The sequence below is a fragment of the Seriola lalandi genome, unplaced genomic scaffold (genome assembly GCF_002814215.2).
Source record: "Seriola lalandi dorsalis isolate HSWRI2012SDOR001 ecotype SW California unplaced genomic scaffold, Sedor1 jcf7180002054336, whole genome shotgun sequence".
Taxonomy (NCBI): Eukaryota; Metazoa; Chordata; class Actinopteri; order Carangiformes; family Carangidae; genus Seriola; species Seriola lalandi.
Window position 1 is genome coordinate 790,964 of NW_019524889.1, and position 25,359 is coordinate 816,322.

At 41.7% G+C, this 25,359-nt stretch overlaps 1 protein-coding gene across 1 annotated transcript in view; it reads right to left on the reverse strand.

The window, feature by feature from the left end:
- The window catches only part of triob (trio Rho guanine nucleotide exchange factor b), a 105,945-nt gene that overhangs the window by 54,389 nt on the left and 26,197 nt on the right, over positions 1–25,359 (reverse strand). Inside the window, exons 3-8 of the mRNA XM_023407475.2 lie at positions 10,958–11,032; positions 9,631–9,745; positions 7,256–7,448; positions 5,754–5,858; positions 5,088–5,558; positions 4,133–4,255 (exon numbers count right to left, since the gene is read on the reverse strand). Coding sequence (XP_023263243.1) covers positions 4,133–4,255; positions 5,088–5,558; positions 5,754–5,858; positions 7,256–7,448; positions 9,631–9,745; positions 10,958–11,032 — 1,082 coding nt within the window. The remainder of the gene's footprint in view (positions 1–4,132; positions 4,256–5,087; positions 5,559–5,753; positions 5,859–7,255; positions 7,449–9,630; positions 9,746–10,957; positions 11,033–25,359) is intronic.

Genomic DNA, 25,359 nt, shown 5'->3' on the forward strand with positions numbered 1-25,359 from the left:
CACAATTATGAGGGGAATGAGACTGGACTACTTGAAGGCACAGAGTGGTAAAGCCTTAATCCAAACCTGATGGATGAGGGAGAGGGGGGTGGGAGGGTGAGAGGGTGGGGTGGGCGCTATTCCTGATTTAAACCTGATGAGGACATGAGGCAAGAAAGACAGAGAACCCTGTTGACCCAGAAATCTATCAGTCTTGCTTTGTGAATAACAGAAGAAGATGAACAATTGTCCACAACAGCAAAACTTAACAGGCTTCCTGTGTTGCAAATGGCCATAGAGACACAGGATGTGACAGAGGCCCCTCTTTGTTTCCTACCCAGTGTACTATAGCTACTTTGACCCCTGAGTGTCCAGTGGAAAATGTATGTCTTCAAAAATTCTAGCAATGCAAAGAAAGTTAATGTCCATAACTTCAGACCCGGCGCTACACATTCAGAAACCAGTGGGAGTTAGCTGACTGTTAGTAAACCTGCTCTATGGGAACAAATGGCTAATTCATTTGTTTTGATTCATATTTTTTGACCTTCAAACTACTTCTTTCTCCAAAAATTCTGTCACTTTATTTTGAAAGCGAAATAGAGTATAAATAAATAGCTCTCTGTAGTTTCCACCACCTCCTGCATCAGTGTCCTTTGAGGCAGGAAGGGTTATGTTTCTAAACTGAGCTCGGAGGTTTCAGTACTGAGAAAACAAGCAAATGAGCAATGAGGGGACACCTGCTAGAAAAGGAAAACCCTAACTGCACATGTGCCCTAACATGAAGCGAAACACCGATTTGACTTTGTGTCGGCTGTAAGTTTTAACCTAAAAGTTTGACACAATGTTTTGCCAGATCAGTCTCCTGGTAAAATCCCTCTCCACAATTGTCCCGCTTAAAAAAAACGACAAGCCACCTGAACAATGACAACCCCAGCTTTGAATAACTGTCACTGTTCACTGGTGTACTTGTTATCTCACAGATCAATTCCACTACAGCCAGCTCTCCAGAGTTCACTGGGACTGTTCTGCATCTCTATGAAAATATCTTGTCTACAAACTGAAGGCAAATCACCTCTGTGCCCTCAGGGCTGTCTGCCATTTTTCTTCTGCTCAACCGTTTGGGGCACTAAAATGATCACTTGTGCAGCTTGTATAACCTGCATTGTGCACATATATTGTATTTTTTTTATTTTTTTGTGTGTTTAGCATTTTTGTCATCTATTCCTATCCCCACAAAGATCCTAAATGTTTCATGACTGCTTTTCTAGGCTTTATATATGTAATAGTATATAGACTGTAATGTTGTATAAATCATTATAACAACAAATACCAGTGACTGCAGCCATGACAGAACACAATCAAACCACTACCACAGTTGGGTAACGTACATATTCAAATTTAAATTGCTAAGTGTCCAGCAGGCAGATTGTTTTGCCAGATTGTTTCGCTGGGAATGACCTGTTCACAGTGAATTATAAAGTGCTTGAGGTGAGGATGAGATTTGCTGATTATTGTGCCTGTGTGTACATGTCTACGTGTGCACACAAGTGTATCTATGAAAAACTTACGGGTATAAACTGGCACAATCTTAATCAGCAACTTTATTTTGCCTTCGCAGCAGCAAATGAAAGGGAATTTGTTCCATTTGGATAACAAGGTCTTAGAATAAGAGGCTTGCAGCATCCCACTCTCCTTGACCTGCACAAGTAATTCTCTTCTACTTCTTAGAGTATGTTTTTTAGGGTTATTTTGTGCAATTCATTCCTGCTTTTTAACAAATCATCTGCTGTACACAGTACATATATGTCTGACTCCATACAGGGCAGGTTAAAGAAGTCCAAGAGAGAGTAAGAATTTCTTCTGGTTTTGCAAAGCCAAGAAAATCTACTTTTGAGCTTGTAGTGGAGCTTGTAGTGGAGAGCTACACACTGTATTGGCTGTGGTTTTTTTCTCGCTGTGCCAGAATAATAAAATGGATTTGGAGAATTTATAACTGGATGTTGTGATTTAGGAAAGATTAGCAGTGGAAGAAATTGGTAGTTGGCCACATTTTAATATGTTTTATTTTGTTTAAAGAATTTGGATTTATCAGTACAATTAGTAAAAGTCAATTGTAATTTAAGGTATAGTATAAAATAATGTCCCTTTACACTTGACATGAGAATAGAGAATTCCCTGTGGTTTAAAAGCAAAAGCTGCAACCTTCGAAGAAGTGAATGGAAAAAAATATTTCCTGGTGATTGATTGTGAATCACGTTTGTGTTCTCATTGTCAAAATATTTAAAGAATCTACAGTATTACTACTTTAAGTCCTAGGATATGGCTGTTCATGAGCTGTCCCCACAAAATGTCTTAGTATGTGTAAAATGGATCTTTCACTGTTAACAAAATGAAGAAAAAGAAAAGAAAACAAAAAAGAAACTCCTTCATTCTCAAACTCTATTTGTAAAGTGCAGTAACATATCTGCTGAGACATTCATGACATATCGCTTCATAACTGCAGTCACCATTAGCATTTAGACCTTGATTCAAGCTGATAATGCCTGATAGAAAAACTGAGAAAACAGTGTTGATGCAGCGACACATTTTTTGAGACCGGCGATGCCAGTGTTGATTCAGTGGAAGCTGGCAAACATGTAATTGTGTTGTTTCACCTTGTTTTTACTCTCCCATAAATTTTCACGTGTTTTGGAAACACACACAGAAACAAGAGGACACAGGCAGTATCTCTACATGAGCATGAACACACACACACACACACACACACACACACACACACACACACACACACATACACACACACACGCACACACCCCTGACACTGTGTATTTCCATCCAGCCAAGCAGGCGAGAGGAAGGGGAAACGCTGCTTCCTGTGGAAGAATGGGTGGAGGGGGTGTTGGTCACTCTGAGTGTATCAAACTTTGTGCGTGTGTGTGTGTTGTGAATATTTGTGTGACTTTATACTGCAGTTCCATCTGTCCTCTCTACTACTGTTGTCTCAGGGGTTATTGGTTCATCGCAACCCGCAGTTGTTGACACAACTGGCTTTGGGCGGTCACTGAAGCTGCCCATGGGCCCTCATGTTGACACTGCTCACTGCGAATGCTTCCTAACAACAGTGAGACGGTGAGTGGGAGGATGTAGGCCATGGACCCTGCTCTCCCCTGGCTACACTTTTGTCAAACTAACAATAGCAACAGTGAGAGCAAAAAAATATATGGTTTAATATCTTTGCCTGTTAGTGTTGGGTTGATTTTTTTTGCTCCAATCAGAGGTAATGGTCTGAACATGTTTAATTAGTTTTTAGTTTTCTTTTTTTTTTTAAGTTTAGATAGTTTCAAAACCAATTACATCTTTGTATATCCTTGTTAATTTCAGATGGATGGTAATTGCATAATTATATCTGCCAAAAAGGCATCATAAAAAGGTAAAAGGGTACTACAGATGACTGATGACAGGATGGTGTTGTCAACTAGGCATTGCAATAGTATGACAATATGAGAGAGTTAGGGCAGAGAACAGTTGGTGGCAGGTGGAGGACAAAGAAGAAGGAAGGATCAGTATCTTTGTATTCAGCAAAACCATTAGGTTAAAGGTTTTGATAAGAGCTGGCAGAGCAGAACACAGTATGACTGCAGGGTTGATACAGTATAATGCCCTCAGTTTATCTTATTAGTCAGCAGCAGAGCCCCACACACTATAGTAAGGTACGAGAGGGCAGGGAGGGGCGTGGAGCAGAGCGGCAGAGGGCAGCAAACAGCTACGGGAGGGGCACGGAGGCAATATGGGTCAATTATGGGAACAGCATTGTGACAAGACATGACAGAGTGGGGCAGAGTGGGGCAGAGTGGAAAACAGCTGAATAATATGAGCGAGACAGTGGCAGGAGAGAAAATATCAGTCTGCAGTAAGTCACAGCCCAAGGGAGAAGATGGTTTGGGACAAAGGCTGTGAAAAGGAAGAGACGCATGTTTGTGTGTGTGTGTGTGTGTGTGTGTGTTTGTGTGTGGGGTGGTTATACAGCGGTGGGAGGCTTTAGTCTATTGCTATGAATGACAGTAATGATGATAGTTTGTGAACGCATCGCCCGTGTGCGAGTGTGCTTCTGCGCTTGTGTGTGCGCAGGACGGAGACAAAGGCAGCGTCTTACCATGCAGTTCATCGCAAAGTGGTTGTGCTGGGTCTGCAGCTCGACAGCGTGCTGGTGGTTCCCTCCGATCTCTGTGTAACTGGTGAGGAAAAGGCCCTTGTTGTGCATGATCCAGTCGAACATCTGCACATGGGAGAGGGGGGATAGAATGCCGTTCATCACTCCTCACTGCACAGACGTCTACAGACTAGTGTCCACTGTGCTTGACCCTTTATTAATGTGGCAGCGTGTTCTGTCTGTGTTCCCTCTCTCTACATGTTTGCTGCGTGGAAAAGGTGTGTTTAATTACAGCTCTGGCATGTTCCATAGCAGGCCTCTGCATTTGCCTCCAGCTCTGCACAGTTCATATAGCTGCATTTCTCAGCCCCAGACACGCAACATCACTCTCTCCTGAAACACTGACGACATACAGGCACACACTCACACATTCATTTACTCTAACACACAGCTCAAACAATATTTGAGCAAGATACAAAATAGGGCCTGAGTACACACAGAAACATACACTTACTCTTACACTACCAAAAAAACTTTTAAAAGTATAAATCCGCAAGTAGTTTTTAACTACGTGTGGACGTGTCAACAATAGTTTTACCTCATCTGTTAAGCTTTTACTACGATATACATACACAGCTTTGTTATTCTGGCCTACATGGGGATGAAAGTTGATCTAAGGACTTAAATGTTTGGATTAATGTAATGTTTTCAAATACCCAGCTAAGACTGACATGCATGCATGCTCACGCATCAGATTAGCTCCTGTGAGACCTGAAATACCTGTATGTATGAAGAAGTAAAATGTAGCACTGGCACATATTAACAGAAGCACCACAGGGCAAAAAGGTGAAGAGGCAGTAAACCAATTAACTTAATCTTATAGATGTAATTATTATCATGTTGAAATAGAATAGGATAGAATAGGATAGAATAGGATAGAATAGAACAGCACCCTGACCTTCTCAGCATCCTGTTCAAACAGTCGCAGCTGGAAACACTGGTCCAGCTTCAGCTTTCTCATGTGCCACAGCTGCTGCAGGTTCTGGCGTGTCCCATGCAGCTTATCCAACAAACCCGTCACTTTAGCCACCAGGTTGTGTGCGTCTGCATGTGCGTGAAACCCATGATGATGGTCGTTGGAATCTCCGCTAGCTCCTCCAGCCCGGTTACCATACCCGCTTTCACCACTACTCCCACCTCCTGCAGTTTGTGACTGTAGCCTTTGGAGCAGCCTTCGTCCCTGTGTGTCGAGCTCCTCTACTGATGCCTTAGTGGCCCTTTTCTTCAGCGCAGCATGTTCTTCCATAAGCCTCCGAGCCCCCTCCAGGTCCCGCGGGAGATCACGCTGGGACAAAGTTTCCTGGAGCTCCTCGAGGCGTGCCAGAGCCCGCGTTGCATCGCTGGCAAAGGTTTCAAATGAGAGCCGCACCTGAAATGAAAGTTAAAAGTAACCTGCATTTTCCAAAGTGGAAATACTATTGAGTTTAATTAAGTATTAGAAAAAGACAAGACTCAATGTTAAGCCCTCTTCTGCTTTTTTCTCAATTGGACAAACAGAGGCCTCCAGTCAAAGACTGGCGTTTTCTGTGTGTCTTCTAAAGACCAAAAGGAAGAGAGAACAAACCTCGATCCAGTCATCATGGTTGTACTCTAAGCTGCCCTCGAAGTCAGCTGTCAGCTGGGATGGGTCCACAATCTTGGTTAAACCCTCTAAGGAGACCATCACCGTCTGGTGTAGGTAAGTGTGTGAGGGACAAATGGAGCAGGAAGAGACAATAATGAGGCAGAAGAGGCGAAAAAAGGGGGGTTTCAGGAATGGACAAAGGAAGGGTAAGGAAGACAGAGAGAGAGAGAGAGAGAGAGAGAGAGAGAGAGAGAGAGAGAGAGACCACCACAATTTACGTCATCATCAGCATCATATTCAAAACTAATCAATCAACACTTAGCTCTGTATGACTCAAACAGCTGATCTGCAGCGTAATACAGTGCGCACCGTAGTTGTGCTTGTACATAGTAATACTGTAGTGCAATGGTTAAGAAAATGTAGTTCCAAAGGAAAGGGCTGTTTGACAACAACATAAAGCAGTGAAAATATTCAAAATAAAGTGAAAATTGTGGTGGCTATCTATTGTAGCTAAAACATGTTTTTGCAGCTGGCCCCATCAACAGCAGCACAACGCTCAGCTTCTGTGCCAGTTCTTCCGGCTGCTTCTCTAAACTGTTAGGGCACCGATCTGAATCTACCGCAGGTAATACACGGACTATGTATAACTACCTCACACAGCTTCACGTCAAATAACCTGAACCATCACTTTAACATGTCTAAATATTTCACACCATTAAACCTGGATTACATGAGGAATGTGCAGAGTCAGAGGATCCACATATCAACTGTTTAGATAGGTGGCGTTACCAAAACGGACGTTCCAGACAATATAAGCGGCGTTCGTGTTATCATTAATAAGGTGGAAATACACAGATATAAGCCCTTAGGAAATAAAAACAGAAACTGCTGAGGTTTGCTAGAAATAAACAAAGAGAATAACAAATAAACGGTCAGATTTTGGGGCTGGAGTCTGTCTGACTTCTCTCCTGTATAGATGCTCAACAGACTCAAACCAACGACCTTGTGGGAATAATCATGTCTCACTCACATACAGTACAGCACTTATGTGGCATAATAAAAACAGCAAACAAAAGAAACAAACAAAAAAAAGTGGCTTGTCCAAACCCAAGTCACTACAGTTGGGATGAAATGCTTCGCCATGTCCTATATATCCTGTTTCCATAGTAACTGGGTCAGTACTAAATATACCAGCACCACATGCCCACACGGGACAGAATAGTGCCACTGTCACCGAGCAGCAGTCCAATTAGACCTGATAAATTAAGATGGGTGGCTATGCTAAACTAACTACAACCCTAACAGCTACAACAAATTGTTCATCTTAAACTATATTGAAATATACTGTAATCAGCACTGCCAGTATTTTCATCTTTAGTGGAAAACAATAAAATAATCTTAAGCCTATAAATTCAAAAGAGACTAATACTAATACTGATGGTTCATGTACAACATCCACAACAACAAAAACCAGGCTAGTTATGTTAAAAAGTGTCACCTACCTCAAATTCAAACTTGGAGCTGCCAAAGTTGGTCCTCTGTTTCTGCCAGAAGTTGTCTGGCTTGATGATGAGAGCGACGTGGATACAAGAAGGGAAAGACTCCTGAAGGATCTTCAGCAGAGGCTTGATGCTGTCCCACTTAGAACCGCGCATGTCCACAATAACTGTGAACCCATGTCTGGCCACCTCCTCACTGTAGAAACACAAATAAAGAGGTCAGATTCCAGGATAAAGAGCAAATTAACGCAGGAGGGGGTATATTACTTTAATATGATTTCATAATGCTAACATGAAACCATTAGGGCAGCTTAGAATAAAAAACGATAACAGGGAAAGGACGAAATCAATCAGATGTGACTGATTTGTGACTGCATGAGATAAAAAAAACAACGTCAATCTCTTGCATTGCATCATCAGTGCTGCCCATGCAACAGAAATAGAGACAATAAAACCGCATTACGGAAAAAAGACTCATTGTAAAAAATTATCTCTTCTAAGTGTGAAGATGCCAAAATGAAAGATTTAAATCAAAAATCCTGTTCAAATCTCCAGAGTATCTGGGGAGGAAAAAAAATTAAAACATTCAAGCGTTGAAATTTCCACTGCTGCTTACCAGGAGTCGTGCTGCTGTATAAGTCCATAAAAGGTTGTTTCTCAGTGTTAAAGGCTTTAATCTCAATGTGTCTCGCTAGGACACAGAAACAGACGCAGGCCCTCCTGCTCTAACTCACTCTGACCTCACTCTCTGAAAACAGATCGGCCGCCAAATGGGTAGAGAAAAACAGACTGGGGAGGGGGAAGAGGAGAGGAGAGGGGGCGAGAGAGAGAGAAAGCGAGAGAGAGAAAGGGAGGGAGGGAGGGAGAGAGACAGATGCAACAGAAAAAGGGGGAAAGACAGAGAAGTATTTGGACAGGAGAAAGAGCAATCAAGCTGATGAGAAGAGGCTGACCTCCTTCTGAGTTAGTGACACTTGATTCCTTCTCAGCCTCAAACTGGATGGTTGATCACCTCTGTCAGATCTCTTACTCTCTCTAGTCTAACCTCTTCACACAGTTCCTTAAGAGTTGAGCCTGAGAGTCTTTGTGCACAAGCTACGACCGGTATGTCTGGATTCACAGCGAGGTCCTTCTCTTTCACCTTATGTTTTCAGAAAAAAGCACTACAAATAACATCTTTAATATATTCAATATAGTATGTCTTTAAATAAAGAATAAATTGTTAACATTTTATTAATGTTATTAATGTGTTTTTAAACATTCTATTTAGTTTAATTTCCAAAAACTCCAACTAATGTAACCTAATAGAATGTAGTTCATAAAGTAGTTTGTTCTTCTTTTGTTGTTCTTGGACAGAATATCAATCTATGATCTATGAAGGGAGATAAAAAAAAAGTTGTGATATAAAAAAAGTCAATATACTCAGACTCAGAATATGTTAGATTTTGCCTCCGATATCCCAGCACCCCCCACAAGGAGCCCTGAAGAAACCTGGACCCAATTCTTTGCAGTGACCTGGAGCACGTCTCGCCTCAACACAGCTCTCCAAACTCTACTGTGAAAAAGACTTTAGACTGCAAAGCACTAGAAAAGTGCAGCAACGGAGAGATCAGAAGCAGCAGGACACAAGAGTGCAAACTTCCCTCCGAGCCAATCACAACTGACTCCAAACAGAACAGCCTGGAGCTAAGTGTTAAATGCGAAGGAAAGGTGCTTCTCTGCACAGAACTACAGAGTACAACACTGAAAGAATATCCTGTGGCTAGACACAGTGCGTACTTCCTGGAGCAGTTTTTAGATGCTGGCCCAAACAATAACACAGCGAACTGTGAAACAGGGAAGAAAAGACAACAGACCGAAGAAGAAAAAACTAGTGTGACTAGTGTCTCCATGCAGCTTTGTTTGATCACAACTGACCCACTCTAACCAGACATTATCAATAGCAGAGAGAGAGAGAGATGTTACTAAACAGGGATGAATGGTAACCTACATATAGTAAAAGACTGTTAGCTTTTTAGCATTTTCTAGAGAGTGAAGAGGAAATGAAAGGGGAGAAAAAATAGGAAACGGGGGGTTGAATCTTCACAGAGAATCCAAAATAAAACCATCCCAGCTCTTTGTAGCCTCAGGTTATGCCTCAGCATTTTAAATTCAAGCAAGGTGGGAAAGTCTGACACAAAGAAGGTGATGAGATGTGTGTGAGTGTGTCTGCATGAGAGGCCAAGATGAGGAGTCTGTTTCAAATTAACCCAGGATCCAGAACAGGATCCAGAACAGTCTGTGTGTGTGTGTGTGTGCATGCCCACAGAAACCCTCTGTGTGTGTGTGTGTGTGTGTGTGTGTGTGTGTGTGTGTGTGTGTGTGTCTACATTTCATACCTGGGAATAGTAGCCAGGTAGGCTATGAGCCTGCGCAGATCTTCGGGTCGTATTCTGTCGTGGTTGCTCCGTGCTGGAAAGGTGAGAACAGGACCTCCACGTCTGTCTCTGCCACCTTTGGGCAGAAATAAGATGACAAAAAGCGTAATTACATAACAGCTACTTCCCATGTAGACAATGCTTATCCACTGTAGCCAGGTCTGGGTTTTTTTTTTCCCTCATTCATGTTGTGAAAGGCTTGAGCAGCCAGAGATACAGATGCCCAGGACATATGAGTGCTCCACACAGAACCTTCAGCCATTATACCAAGCAGAATAAATAAACAGACTCATTTTAATTTTAAAATACAGTCATTTACCTTCAGCTACACAGTCTGATGCTACACAGTTTAAGTAAGAAATCCTACAGAATACCACCCCGCAGGATGTAAAGTGACTGCCACAGTGTTCTGAGATGACAGCAGCTAATTTGTATGGGTACCATCTGTGAATATGTCTGCAGTTAGTCATGGCTATTCTGAGTCAAATTGAAGGGTCAGGGGTCAAATTAGTCTCACGATGACAAGGCTAGTAATAGCCTTTCAGTCAAACTGCAGCAATAAACTACACCGACTGTTAATGAACAGAGAAAAACACTCTCTCAGACTCACTTACAATTATGGCAATGCCTGTGCAGTTAACAGTAATGAGGTAAAGGTCGGGTCAGAACCATGACGAGTCAGAAACAGTTCAGAGAAATAAGCGGGGACACATAAATAACCTAACAAGTAGCAATTACGGTGAAGGAAATTGGAGTATTCAACAAAATGATAGCCATGCTGCTCTGTTGTGACATTTAGGGGACATACAATATGTGTACTGTGTACCATGTCTTTCAAGCACAAGCGCAACAACGACTTGTAACTGTGCGACTGTGCATGACTTCAGGTACTTAAATAAACAATTAAAGATGTTATTTATGCTGCAAAATAAAATAGGTGTTGTACTGATTCACTGACACTTAACTGGGCATGTTGCACTGTGTGACACTGAACTGTCAGAATGATCTTGATATGACTTCATCTTAATTCACACAGTTGTCTCTTCTGTTGAATTTCTCTCGCATCAGCACACAAGCACAGCAATGCACGACTGACACAAAACCTACTGCCTTGCAAGGTCTCTACAACAATAAAGATACAATTTCTCCTTCAAATAGATAAAAGAAGGAGTTTGAATTCTGGTTCAAAAACAGATACAGTCAAATTTGGAAGGACTGGTTGAGGAGCAAGTTTTAATGAGTGGGCTACAGTGCTGATATCTTATCAGTGAAATCCACTATAACTGACCTGAGAGAAAGGCCACCTTCTCCTTGAGGATGGGAAGCACATCAATGGCCTTCATATCCTCATTGCGATGAAACCCTAAAAGACACAGAGAAAAGCACAGAGAAGTCAGAAAGGCAGCAAGTTCACAACCAAAATCAGACACACAGAAACAGCGAACTGGTCAGCAGAGCAGCGGCAGTTACACCAGTATTAATCTTTTTTTCTTTTTACTTTCACACCTATTTGGCCCGCAGGATGTGATATACTTAGTATGTGCTGAGTGGAGTTGAATGTTTGCTGATAATGCCTCCAATTTTAGCTGACCAGGCATACTGCATGTTTTAATCCACATGACCTCAATCAAGCTTATTAAACATATTTTTTTTAAAAACTCAATCCACTTTCTTTGACAGACTGGAGCCTATAAAAGGCAACATCACTGTACTATAAGCCTGGATATACACCGTTGACAGAACCTGTTCAGCTGCATTTCACAAAAAACACAACTTTATATTTCATAATGAGTTCACTTGGTGTGTTGATATCAATGGACCAAACTGTAGAGCAGAGCAACTGAAAAACATGAATGAAAGTATGAAAGTATGACAAGACAAGCAATGCTATTGTCATTAGTTCCAAAGCAATTAGACTGTCTGCACAATTAGTCAGAAAAGTTTTGCAGCTCTACATGTTTAGCCTGGCGTGGTATAAAAGCCTGGTATACTTAGGATTTTCCACCATGGTCCTGTTACGGTATGTTCTTCTAATGACAACTCTTTTGCCTCGCCTCCTCAACAGATGGCACACTGGTTAATACCAGGAAGCAAGATGGTGCAATTCAACACACACAGGCAAACGCACACCAACTGACTTCTATCTCTTTGGTGTGTCAGAGCAGTCAGTCATGAAGACAACTGACTTTGACAGTCGACTGAACAGAATAATGTAGGGATGTGACATACTGTCAAATATCATACCATGTTTCTGATAAAGGGCTTTTATTCAAGTACAGTTCATTCTCATTTCAGTAATATCACAGATTCTCCATCACTGCCACAATGCACAACATTATGATCGCTAAATAAAAAAAGAAACAAGCAATTATAAAAATGTGGCAAATGAAAATGCGAAAAACAAAAGCACTGGAAAGCAGGAAAGCACAATAATGTATAGCGGGAACACTATAATGCAGCAGTTAGTAAAAAAAAAAAGATCAGCTGTGATATTGACTGCCCTGACCACTGAATACTTGAATACAAGTGAGGAGGTGGGGGAGAGCGCTTCTCTGCAGATGCAGTTAGCTGATGATGTCATCAGATAAACGTCATCTTGCTGTGAGTCATCTCTCTCACATTTTTACACACACACACACACACACACACACACACACACACACACACACACACACACACACACACACACAGACAGAAGCACATGAGCGACGCAAGGGAGCATGTGATAGAAGATGCATGCTAATGACAATTGTTATGTAGATTTGGTGGCTTTTCATTGTCTTATATATCAAATAGTCAAACCACCAGAGTCAAATCTGACTTCATTGAACTGAACTGACTTGCATATAATCAAAATGGTTCTTAGGTCACTTAATAAGCATCAACTGCATACATTACCCTCAGGCACACTGCACTATGTTGTACCTCAAGAAGTGAAATGTTTGAATAAAATCATCAATCAGAGAAGAGAAGAAAAGAAAAGAGAAGAGAAGAGAAGAGAAGAGAAGAGAAGAGAAGAGAAGAGGCCTATTGAGTAATTTGAATTGAAGTATGTTATGAACTCCTTTAAGTCAGCTTACTTAGATACAGTATTTGTTATTCCTACTGATGAAAACATTGAAAAAAAATGAGAAAATGGGATGAGAAAACAATCAGGAGGATAAAAACAGTAAAATATGAAAAATATTTTTAAGCAGTGTTTTGGTAAACAGAACTTAGGAGATGAAAAGGGAGACAAACACTGAAGAGGAAAGAAGTAAGAACTTCACACAAACACTGTGCTGCTTTGACAGTTAGAATTTAAACATTTAATCACAGTGACTATGAATGGAAATGAGCTAATCAGAATGAGGCTAGACTAATGAGTACTGAATCATACACTCTCACGCAAATACACACCCTTACACAAACTGAATGCCCTAAAATAAAAGTCAATCATGACTCTAAGTTCATTTTGTACAGAAGCCATAATCTGCAGCAGGAACAGCTGATTAGTCAGAGGTGAAATATCTGCTTTCAGAACTGTAATATTCTTCGGCTCACAGCTCGATACCAGCAGGGAGGGAAACAGTCAAATGAAGACATTTTTCAAAATGAGTATCATTAAACCCATCACAGCGTCTTACAGGTTGCAAATCAGTTACAACCGGAAAATATGAAGGAAAAAAAGAGATGTGACAGAATGCAAAACTGAAGGCCGACAGAAAGACAGATAGATGGATGGACTGACAGATGAAAAGATGAACGGATCAAAGGAAGATTGAGCTGGAAAGGGACGGAGTCTTACAAAGTATGCAGGAAGAAACGACAGGAGCAGAGGAGCACAGGCGGATAATGATTCAAGCAGGAGAGCGTAGAGAAGAATATGGGGACAGACGGAACTGCAGTGTACGGCAAGACAGATAATGATACAGACAGAGGAGACTGCAGAAAGACAAAGAGACAGCTAAATAACTCCTACAGGTTTTAATGGCTCCTGTAATATCGATTTCGTCCACGGTCTGAGGGAGTTAGGAGCAGCAGTCAGGCTTGGATGACAGCGCATTAGCTCGCAGTGGGAAGTGGCCGGACTGGACACAACCTGACTCACAGATAATGTCACAACCAGCTGAGACGAGATGGGACCGGGATAGCAATAACGGTTCCATTCTCTCTCCACGGCTGGCGAGGAGAGTGGAAGGGCGAGAGACAGGCCCTCGCAATCCACACTCGCAGTTTTTATGATCTGTTGCTGCTGACTGTCTCTTTATAACCTGCTGCACCTGTTTCTCACCCAATCCCCCACCCCACCCCGCCCCGCACCCCCTCCTCTGTCTGTCTCTCACTCACAGAAAGGGCAGGTGTGTGTGTGTGTGTGTGTGCTGCGAACATCAACAGTACAGGGCACAAGCAACCAGAAACAATACTCCCACTTTTGCACTTAGTGTGTTGTTAGCACATGTGTGTGTATTTCCTGTGAAGTGTGCCCAGACACATTCCTCACTGTGGCGGTTTATGTAAGATACTGAGGCTGGCACAAAGCCAACACTGACCTCCGTTATACTGCTGCAGCCCTGCTAAAAACTGCAGTTTGGCTCCAGAGCTTGAAACAAGTTGCATATTTTAATGCTGTAAGATTCCACATAAAGTTTTCTATGGCCATAAAAAAAATAAAAAGACAGCAACAAAATATAAACAGCTGCAGGTGTAAGGAGTAAGTTGCTTCCATGGTATGACGGCCCATTGCTTGTGGGTGATGTCAACACAGTAAAATAGGCACAATGCTCCAAGAGCACATACAACCTCAGAGCCTCTCCTAATTTGAGTCATGTTTATATGCAGCAATAACCCATACGATATCCCAGAGAGCTAAAATATTACCCTACACACTGTGATTCATGAAATGCCATCCTCGCCTCTCGCTATACACACTAACGCACCAGAACACACGGGCAGGCACGACAATCTCCTCTCTTCACTACACACCCTCATTTACAAGTCTGCTGAGCCTGAAATAAAGCTTTTCAATCACAGACTGCTTGTTCATAACACACTTGTACTGAGAGCAATCCATTTTACTGGCAGCCTGCACTCAGTGCCCTGGAAAATGAGGCGAAATGTTCGTCCAAGAAATAAGGTTTTTGCAGTTTTTGCTTTTTTTTGTCTTTCTAATTATTATTTCCAAATCTAGATTTCAAAGGCGGAAAATGGAGAAGAAAAGCTAGGGAGTCTTTTTTTTTTTTCCAGTGCTCACTGTGACACATTTACCATTGCATATCTACATATGACAGGAAGTACAAGGTGAAAAGCGCAAGATGAAAAAAATCACCTGCACACATGACAGGTAGTGGATCATTTAGATATAAGATATACAGGAGTGGTGGATGCCTGACTGTCATTTATGACACATACAGTACATGGATATTCACATGTGTACTTATTCTCTCCCTGCACATTTAGTAATGGAGACATCCTGTGCATACATCCATCACAGGGACAATGATAGCGTCATGTGGAGTATTTTTGTGCGTGGGCCCGCTTGACAACATATCATGTATCATAAATGATAATGCTCTTGCCTTTGAGCTGTGCACCTCAACACTTGTCATAGTGGTAATTTGCATTGCACCCAGACAGTCAAATGATTTGTCCCCATCATTGTAGCTTTTTTTCCATATAATATATATGCAATAACAATTCAGAGTCCAAAACAGTGGAAGGCTGCAGGAAGAATTCAAAAACTAAATGTATTTGTCTCCTCTTGTCTTGTCAGAAGGAAACAGGCAAAAAAGAACCTGGAGACAAATGGACACTAGTTTTCTTTTCCCACAACTCTGCAAAATACCACCATGGGCTATCATTCATCATGTGTCTTCACCTGCACAGTCATGGACCTTAGATGTACAGTCAGGGTTTGTCCAATCACATGCAAATTGGAGTTGCAGTTAACCCAGTTTATACTAGTGCAAACGTAGTCTGCTCAGTGATGGCAGCGACTTGTCTAATTGTGTGTTTTTTATTCTGCTTAAAGGTCAGTCAACCCTTTTGGTTTAGCAGTGACATTTTACTACAGCACACAACCACAGAATACTGAGGTGAAGACGCAAAATTGTAGCTTTCATTCAACTCCAAGACCCAGAATGACTAAGCCTATACATGCGACTGAATGGTGCTCGTGCTTGGTTTCGAAATCATTTCCCAGTCTATATTTATGCAAAGCTTGATTTCAAAGTCACTGTGAAAACATTTCACATGCACCTAGAGCAGCGAGTACACTCCGCTCGACTCCTGCTGCTCGGCACGAATTTAGAAAGCAAACAGAGACGGAGCAAGAGGCGGCGACACAGATTCACTCAGCTCAAGCTTTCTTCTTGTCTTTGTAACTCCACAAGGATTGTGCCCTAAATCCTTAAATTGCAGAGGCCGTACGACAGGACACGGCACAGAAAGTATGCCAATCCATTTCCCTTTGCCCTCCTAACTCCAGGCTCACATGCTGATCCGAACACACTACTACAGAACAGATTGTGTTCGTGCCTTGTGTCAATTCTTCACACCACAGATTGAAAACATCCCACATCTTTTAGTATCCAAACTGGGTTGCAGACTTGTTTCTAGAGGGCTTTAATGAATCGTAATAGGGACTGAAAGTTGCTAATTTTGGATCAGAATGGAACAAGTTTATAAACCCTTGACCAAAATTGTAGCATGCGCAGGGATAAACACAACCAATTTCACTTACATGCATCATAACCCCAAAATGAACACAACTGCACATTTGTGTCGTCTTTCCACAGCACGTCGGAGCAGGCGGCCTCGGCGCTCAGTGCCAACCCCCTTTGTTTCCGGTCTTTTAGACCGCAGGCTAGACTGTACATGGTGCATCTGCGCAGCCTGGCACGCCGCATGATGCCAATCCTCTGGATCATAACCTCGTAACCTCAAGCTCAGAGCAATTACAAGCTAGGCTGTATGTGTAGTACAGCAGAACAGAGCAGGCCTGCTACATAATACTGCAGAAATACTACAGTACAACTCCCCTGGCTGTTGTCCTAACCGCTTCAGCACGAACCTGATAACAGACATTCCAGCTGCCAGTGAGGATCACTGTGGTGAGATCCAGAGATTCAGAGCAGTAGTCACTATGAAATGCATCTTATACCAGTGATGTGCACCAAGCACTTGACCACTCAGCAATATTTCATAGTACAAATGCACCAAATGCCTTCGCATCATTTATTTGTAATCACAGCTGTATAAAAGTAAAGCCCTTTTAGAATTTAGTTTCTGCTATAGACACAGATTTACAGGACACGTGACTGTGATGGATTTCAGATGGCTCTTTCAGACTTCAGCTCTGGGTCAGAGCCCAGTTTGTGAACCTTACTATGAGTTTGTGTGAAAAGAGAGAACTGGGAGGCATTTGTCACACATGCTCAGTCTGGTTTGGCTCAGTCCGGCCCGACTTGGACTGGCTTAGAATGTGGGGAGCCTTTGGGAGCAGCGCAGAAACGGAGGAAGTGTGGGAGCGGACTCGTTTAGTCGGTCCTGTGCTAGAGATAGAGGGTGTATGCATTCGTCTTACTGTATGAGAGTGTGTGTGCGATACTTGTGTCCATTTCTGCATGTGTCTTTGTTTGTGTGTGTGACCTGTGTTTCAGTCTGCTGCAGTGTTACTGACACCCTTTGCAGGGGCTCTAAGAATAGTACTGCCTTTGAGAGACGGTTGTGCAACTTTATCAGATTTTTGAGTAGAACTTAACAGAACCAGACAGAAAGCAGGGCACAGGCCAACGTAGATCCCACACCAAACACAAAATCTACGCACTTTCTCTCTGAAAAAGAAAGTTACATCAGCATCCTCGAAGAAAAGTCTAGCCATGAGTGTCTACCACCAAGGTATTCAAGGCGGTGCTGAGGTTGTGGTGTCCACAGCTGCCGTTCATAGCGTGACACCAGCCAGATTTGTGTTTGTGGTGTTTTGTTAAAAGTTTGTGTCATGATATTCAGTGTTTCAGACTCAACTCAGTGGTTATATAAAAAGTATGGAAGCTTTTTAGAAGTGGAGGGAAATCTAGCTGATTCTGGGAGTCTGACACAACCAATTACAGCTCTTTAAAAAGGTCAAACAAAAATACTGCAGTAATAAAAAAAAAAAAAAAAAAAAACCTACACTTACTACACTGTGGACTTCCCCAGTTTAATGTTGATCTGTAATTGTAATTCTTCAGCCATTTCACCAAAGATACAGCCTTTAGGTCTGTAACTACAGCTTGTTTTTATCTACTGACACTATCTACTCTCATCCTCCTTCTGCCATATGAAGCTGCCACGTTGTGTGCTATTTCTGCTTAACCCCCTAGTGTGCATTGGTATCCGGCTGCCATTGCCCTTCATGTTGTTGTGGGCAATATGAGTGTTTAACCTAGTCTAAATGATGGGCTGTTATAAGCAGGCTGTTTGTCACGTCCCATGTGTAACAACCTCGACTAGAATAACAGGCAGCGTGCGTTGCCCCGGTGCAACAGGGTGATAAGATAAACAACTGAGAGCCATTTCTCTCCCTTGCTCTGCCTCTCTTTCCAGTTTTCAACTGTATATCCTTTTCATTTATTTACTTTCCTCTCTTTCACACACACACACAGACACAGAATGTCTACCCCTCCCTCAGATCCAAAGACACTTCTAGCAGCCTCTACTCTACTCTAGTTCTGTGACCTTCAGCCGGAGCTGGCAGGGGGCCTGGGGACTGTGGTGAGCTCAATTTTCATCGGGTTTCTTATATTGTTGTTACAGTGTGGCTTACAGCAAAAATAACACTTTGCTCCTACCACAACCCGTCGACCTGGATATAACCCCAAAGCACAGCAAGAAAAGGGTATGAATAAGTCATAACAAAGGGGAAGGGTAGGAAACAAAAACTAATCTGAAGGTGCAGCTCTGGCACTGCGCTTAAATGTAGATTTAAGAACCTTTAACTGCAGTGTGGCACCTTCAGAAAAAGCGAAAGACCATCTCGAGATAAGATCACACCCATGGACATGTTCATGTTGAGTACTCAGTAGTTATTACTACAATATTACATGAGTAGAAAGTGCTCATGGGTCAGACCACACATCTTCGAACTCAGGCCTTAGTTTTGATCTAAGCTACACACCTGGACAGTTTCGTGACTGTATCTTGCACACTTGTGACGCTATGGTGGCTACAAAGTCTGTCCACAGACAGACAGACATGTAAACACCTGCCACAGTCCTCAGAACTGTGTCTGTGTCTCCGCAATGACATTTTGCCAGGATGACACACACACACACACACACACACACACACACACACACACACACACACACACACACACACACACACAAAGACTCACAAGGTAAAAACAATACCAGCAAAAATGCCTGCTGGAACCAATGGCGTCCCCCATTGAAGATTTGTCTTTATACATTTCTTCCTTGTTTAACCTCAGCAGTCGTATGAAGTCATTAGACCAGCTTCAAATGCTTTTTATAGGCCATGATAAAGGCAGTGATGAACACTTACTTTCATAATCGATTAAACTATCAATTTATTTTAATAAAAAATAATGAATAAACCTCATTACCATACCACAAGCTGACATCTTCAAACTGTTTGAGTATCTTACTCCAAAAATATAGAATTTACAAGGATGTAAAACTAAGAAAAGCAGCAGATCTTCACATTTGAGAAGCTGGACCAAGAGAATGTTTGGCATTTTTGCTTGATTTAAAGGATGAATCAATATTGAAACTTGTTTTTCACAAATTTTTCTGTTTATCAATTCATCAGTTAATCAACTCAGCAGTAGCTATGATCACTTCAGCACTGGAGACAGATCAACCAGACCGTCCTACTGCAATAAAACTGTGAAGCAAACTATACAATGAGTGTTGAAGGACAATGAGAATAATTATTTTTAATGGTTCAGTACATCACTACCTATATACCACTATATTTCAATACTTCTAAATGTAACCCTTGACCACAGTGTGATGCATATGAAATATTTATAATGGGATGGAGCGTAAACACAACAAAACCGTGGAGGATGACAGAGTGAAACAAGCATATCTTCAACTAAATGTATCCTACAGATTAAGAGCTCTCTGCTGAACAACATCTCATGATACAGAGTTAGAGGGAACAGAAAGCACTGTAAATCGTGCCGACACCATTCTTATTTAGCACAGTGAGCAGCTAAGGGGCAATGCTAAGATAAACACTGGTCAGCAGTCTTATGCAAGCCAGTGGGTGTGCATGTGAAAGCCATTTCACTGAGCTGTGTGTGAGAGCACTGTAGGGCACAATCAGCGGAGTTTCAGTGCTGTATAATGAACTACTGTGCTCATATATGTGCTCTCACAATACTGCACTGCTACACAAACGCACCCACACATACACACAAACACAAACACACACATACACTGCTGAAATGTGCATGTGGTAAAAGCAGTAAGAATGATACTGAGGTGAGGTACACACCTTCAAACACACACAACCTGAAGACAGCCCGAGGATCAATGCAAGGGGCGCAAACACGTGTGACTGTCTCTGTGTGTGTGTTTGGGTGTGTAGTTGTTTCATCTGTAACGTGGTTAAGGTTGTAATCAACCTTGACAGAATATAAGTACTGTATGTGTTCTTATTATGGTGCTACAGCTGTTTTTCTATTCCTTTCACACCTCACTGAGCCTGTATAACAACCTCAACTCTGTGAATCATTTGCAAATTTTCCCTTTGTTCCTCATTTCTCGTACGTCGTCCTTCCACTCTGTCTGTATCTCTCTCTCTCCATTCTCCCCTCCCTCTGTTGACTCTATTGACTTCTAACATACTTAGAGTTCCCCTAAGCCTCACTATTGGCAACCCTCTGTGTCACTTGCCAGTGCTTAATGCTGTCTTTTTCTTTTATGGAGTTTGTGTCCACACATTGCAACATGACTAAATCTGAAAGGATGGGAAAATGTGAGTTGATGATGCAACAACAGCCAGCACATTTTGACAGGCACAAGCCCTTTTTGGCAGTGTCATTGTCAGTAAGAGGGGAAAGAAGTAGCAGCCTTTTGATTGGAAACACTTGTCTTCCTGTCATTATCAGCTTGCCGCAGCTCCTTTCTGTATCTGCCCAGCTTTAAGGACTGTCATAACAGTTCCTCCTGGGAGACATCTTCACTGTCTGTGTATGTGTGGAGTCTGGAAGTTTTAAAAGCCTGCAACAAAGTTTATGGGTCATCCAATGGATGACAGGTTTTCATTTCCCTAAGCTGTGTCTATTAGGACACGATGAAAGCATTGCCAATTGATCATTTGCCTTTTACAGGTCTGACAGTGAATTTTTCCATTGATCAAACCATGACAGTGAAAAGGGCAGACACTGTGTTGTGCTTTACTGTATAAGGACAAAAAGTTCACCTGCCCCAAATGACAAAATAGATAGATTGATAGCACAGTCATCGTCAAAAGTAATAGCTTGGACCCTTGACTTCAAGTTAAATCCCAAGTCATGGGATATGTACTTTAAATTCCTCCCTCAGCTGGCCTTGTTGTGATCTCATTCTGCAGTGCTCTCCTCATGACAAATAGTGCTATTTCTCCTAATCACCTCAGAGCAGACATCTCCTCAGTCATCTGCATTCATTACCCCTGCAGGCACCAAGTCTTGGTGACTGAGCAAGAGAGGATGAAAAAGAACACTTCCATTTTTATTGAGAAAGACAACCGTAGTATCTACTGGCTACCTAATCAGAGTATTTCAGAGGGCCCAAACCCAAGCTTGTTGTTATCAACTGTACTTGCCTAATAGTTTACCTTCTGCATGGCCACTTTTCGGTCCCACCTGTGCTTAAGGCCTATGCAGGCTTTCCTGGTCGACCTGTTTCATCACCTGGCACTAATCTACCATGGCAGATGTTGTTTTCCATAGTATGCCCTCAACATTCAGTAAACATAAGCTGTTATGTGTCCCCCAGGTAACTGTTTCCTCTATTTATATCCTATAGTAACTAAAACACTTTTGTGTCCATGCAGCAGAGCACAAGCTGAGTAGAATGACCCATATACCCAACTAAAACAGGACAGCTTAAGCATGAGGGGTTTCGGACGAGTGAATCAAAAAAAGACAGCAGTTTACATACATGTCTTGGCTTCTTGAGTCCCCTTCACTTCCCAGAATCATCCCCTAAACACTGATTGACAGAAACGTCACATGATGTAGCTTAATATTGCAAAGAAATGTACTTAATCTCAGTGACACAGTCTAAAACAAAAATGAATTTATGTTTCACAGCGGTATTGTGAAGTGCAAGGCTTTTATGTTGGTTTGCTCTATATTGTGTGTGTGTTCCTGTTATTTTGTCCTCTTGGAAGTAGCTATACTGCGGCTGCACTGGACCAGGAATTTTAAAAGTAGGACTTTTTTGTAACAGTATGTATGTGTTCTCCATACTACTTTATTACCATGAAACAACATGAGCATGTGTAGAGGGTAAGGCGCAGTCTCTTATTCAGTTATCCAGTCATTCACTCTCCTGTCGCTTTTCAGACAGAGGCTATAAATATATTAAAGTTATTAACTGCAGAGTCAAGTTTATTGTTCCAACAAGGACTAATGAGCGAACCAATAATGAGCAACTAATAAGCGAACCCACAATGCAGTCTTGAAGTGCACAAGGCGGTCTCAGAGACCACTTCGGTTCACTTCAACTGCACTACGTTGGCAACACTGCAGGGTGTAATAGAAACTGTTTGTGCAAATTCCTTTTTAAAGAGCAACAGCCAATGGGGAAACTACAACTTAGTCATGTGGCATTCAGCATTGCTGGAAATATGATCACTCACTCAGTCAGTCAGCAACATTCGCGATTGTAGGCCCGACTCTGCTGTTGCGGTCCGGCCAAAAACATCATAAATGAAAATAGAAACGGTTGTATCATTTTCCTTAAATCAGGTGATAATCCATCACCATTACATACAGAAACACACAGATGCATTGTAAATGTTCACAAACAAGTAGCAGGCATTACTTTGTGTTATGCAAAACTGCAGCAATAGGACCTAGTATTTTAACCTTCAGTCTTCTCATTTTCTAGCACACACATGATAAAAGCCATTTAAAAAGGATGCAAAAAATAAAAAACTCTTTCAACAATATTCAACACATCCTTCATGGATTTCAACAACCGCAATATTGTGACCATGATGATTTGGTCAGTGTTATTACAGCGGTGGCTTCACCTTCTCTCTTTCCCTAAACTCTAAGGCCAGATCTTTTTAATTTGCATTATAAAGTGTTTTTAATGACTTTCATATGTCTCATTTCAAACAAAATACAGTACAAGATGATGAAGATACCATTACATTTTCATTTATAACATCTGCATTGATAATTTAAGGTCCCATTTGACAAGAGTGCATAAGTGACATTGATTAAAAATAAATAAATAAATATCTAAAAACAATATCAGCACCAACAAAGCATTATGAGGTGTAATTAAGTTATTGATATTAATATTAAATCAGAAGTAAAGAATCATTTGAGATTTAAGGGAGATATCCCTCCACCAACGTATTAACTGGGTATTTTTTTTGACTGAAGATATTTCAGTTGTACAATTGACCTGACCCTGTCTTAGTACTTCTACAGTCAGGAATCAACACGAACAAAATTCTGGATAAACATGAAATAACACATCTATGATTGACAATACTCTACCTGAGAGTCTGATCAGGGTTTTTCCAGCCTGGGCGTACTGCCAGCTGTGGTTATCCAGCACTGCCATTGTAAACCAAAACCAGCACCAAACTGTCCCAATCAATCTTAGCCTAAACTACACCCTACACAGGTCTACAGAGGTTTTCACCCTGCCTCTAGCTTCCTAACCATACCACTGTTGTATGGCGCGAAGGCAACTGAACAACAGACGTGCCATATACAGTACTGGCCACCGCCCTGCCACCCACTGAGCTGCAGAAAGCCAACGGCACAGCCAGCTCCTTTTTTGCCTTCACCAACTGGCTTTTCTTTGCCATGTCCCCCCATGTCACTAACCCCTCCCCAAAACAAGATTTAGTAACAAGTGCTGCTTTGCATTAAACAGTTTCTCCCCTCCCTGTGTGCCCGGCTAGCTACTCACAGGGAGAAAAAAAAAAAGTTAAGCCATCCAAACAGTTGTCGCTGGTGGATTTGCGGGTGAAATAGGCTTTAATAATGATTGGTTGTAATCTTCTCTTTGACTAACACTTAGACTCTGTTGGTCACTGTGCGCTTTTGCACTGGAGCACCTAAGGATCCTTAATGGAAATAATGACCTCCTTATCATCTTTATAAGAGCACAGTGAGTATTTATCCACCTCATGAGACACGCACTGAAATAAGTAACGTAAATTAAAAGTAAACTAAGTTTTACATGAATTATTTGTCGTCTGGCACACAATTTTTTAGAGTTGTTTAAAAAAGGGGGCCTAGATGCAAAACGAATATCAAATAATTTTTAAGATTTAATGGAGACGACATGCTCTAGTAATCAGTTCATTTATTTATAATCATGTGTGAAGCTGTTATATTTGACCCTTTAAGCCATCGTGATGTCAGTAAACCTCAAAAACATTCAAACAACATCTCCATCCGTGCATAAATTCATTGAGACCAAATTATCTTAGTGTTTCCCCTTTTTCATGAGCATGGCTAAATTTGATTCAAATACCCATGCATATCCACTTTCATAAAACAGTTTCTTGATTGGGAGCCAAAATCTTTTCAGCTGAGGAAACGAAACAAAGAGCTCATTCACTGTTTACTCGGAGAGAGAAATTAAGCTTCTTTGTTGTCTGTCAAAGGGAAAAGTCAAACGGGGATTACCATTATTTTTCCAAAACTGGGAGGAAAGTTCTGATAAGCTCTAAAAATGGGTTTTACAAGGCATGGAGCGCAAAAGCAAGGCCAAAAGAGGTCATGATCCAGCAGCTAAAACTCCTGTGATTTGCCATGTCAAGCTGCTGCAAACACATTATTTCAATATAATAGGTGCAGACATAATAGAAAGGGTGCTATATATTATGTGCAGGCATTTTTGACACATATCAAATCCAAAATGTCTAAAAAAACAAAAAAAAAACAAAAAAAAACAAAAAAAACAATTAAATTTATGTTCTCATTTGTATACACTATTCCCTCACCAGTACTTTCTTGGTCCACCTACCAACTTTGTTTGCTGTCTGACACGGTTCCGCAGTCAGACGACCTTTCCTGTCCCTGAGAAAGCCCATATAGTGGAAACGGAACAACATGGTCAGACCAGCCATGTTCAGCGTCACAGACAACCAAGTGTACCAAGGTGACACAAAGGAGCTTCCAAAAGCAATGACACCCTCGGTCATAAAAATTTTTTAAAAAATAAATAAAAACTTGAGACTGAGGAGTCAAAGATGTTCTCTGTAGGTCTTGGGAGGTGAATATTCAAGCACACGGCTGCTGAGAGTGAATGCCGTTACGTTGACGGTGGTCATGTCTCGTCTCAGTGTGTGAGGGGTTGACAGCTCTCTCTCTGTTGTCTCTGTGAGCTGTAAGTGAGGTCTGTCCTGCTGCATGTGTATGCAAGCGGGCCAGGTCACATATCTGACTGATCCTGTTGGAATAAATAACTGAGAGGGATTGTCACCTCTCAGAGAGAGGCAGAGGGTGGTGAATGG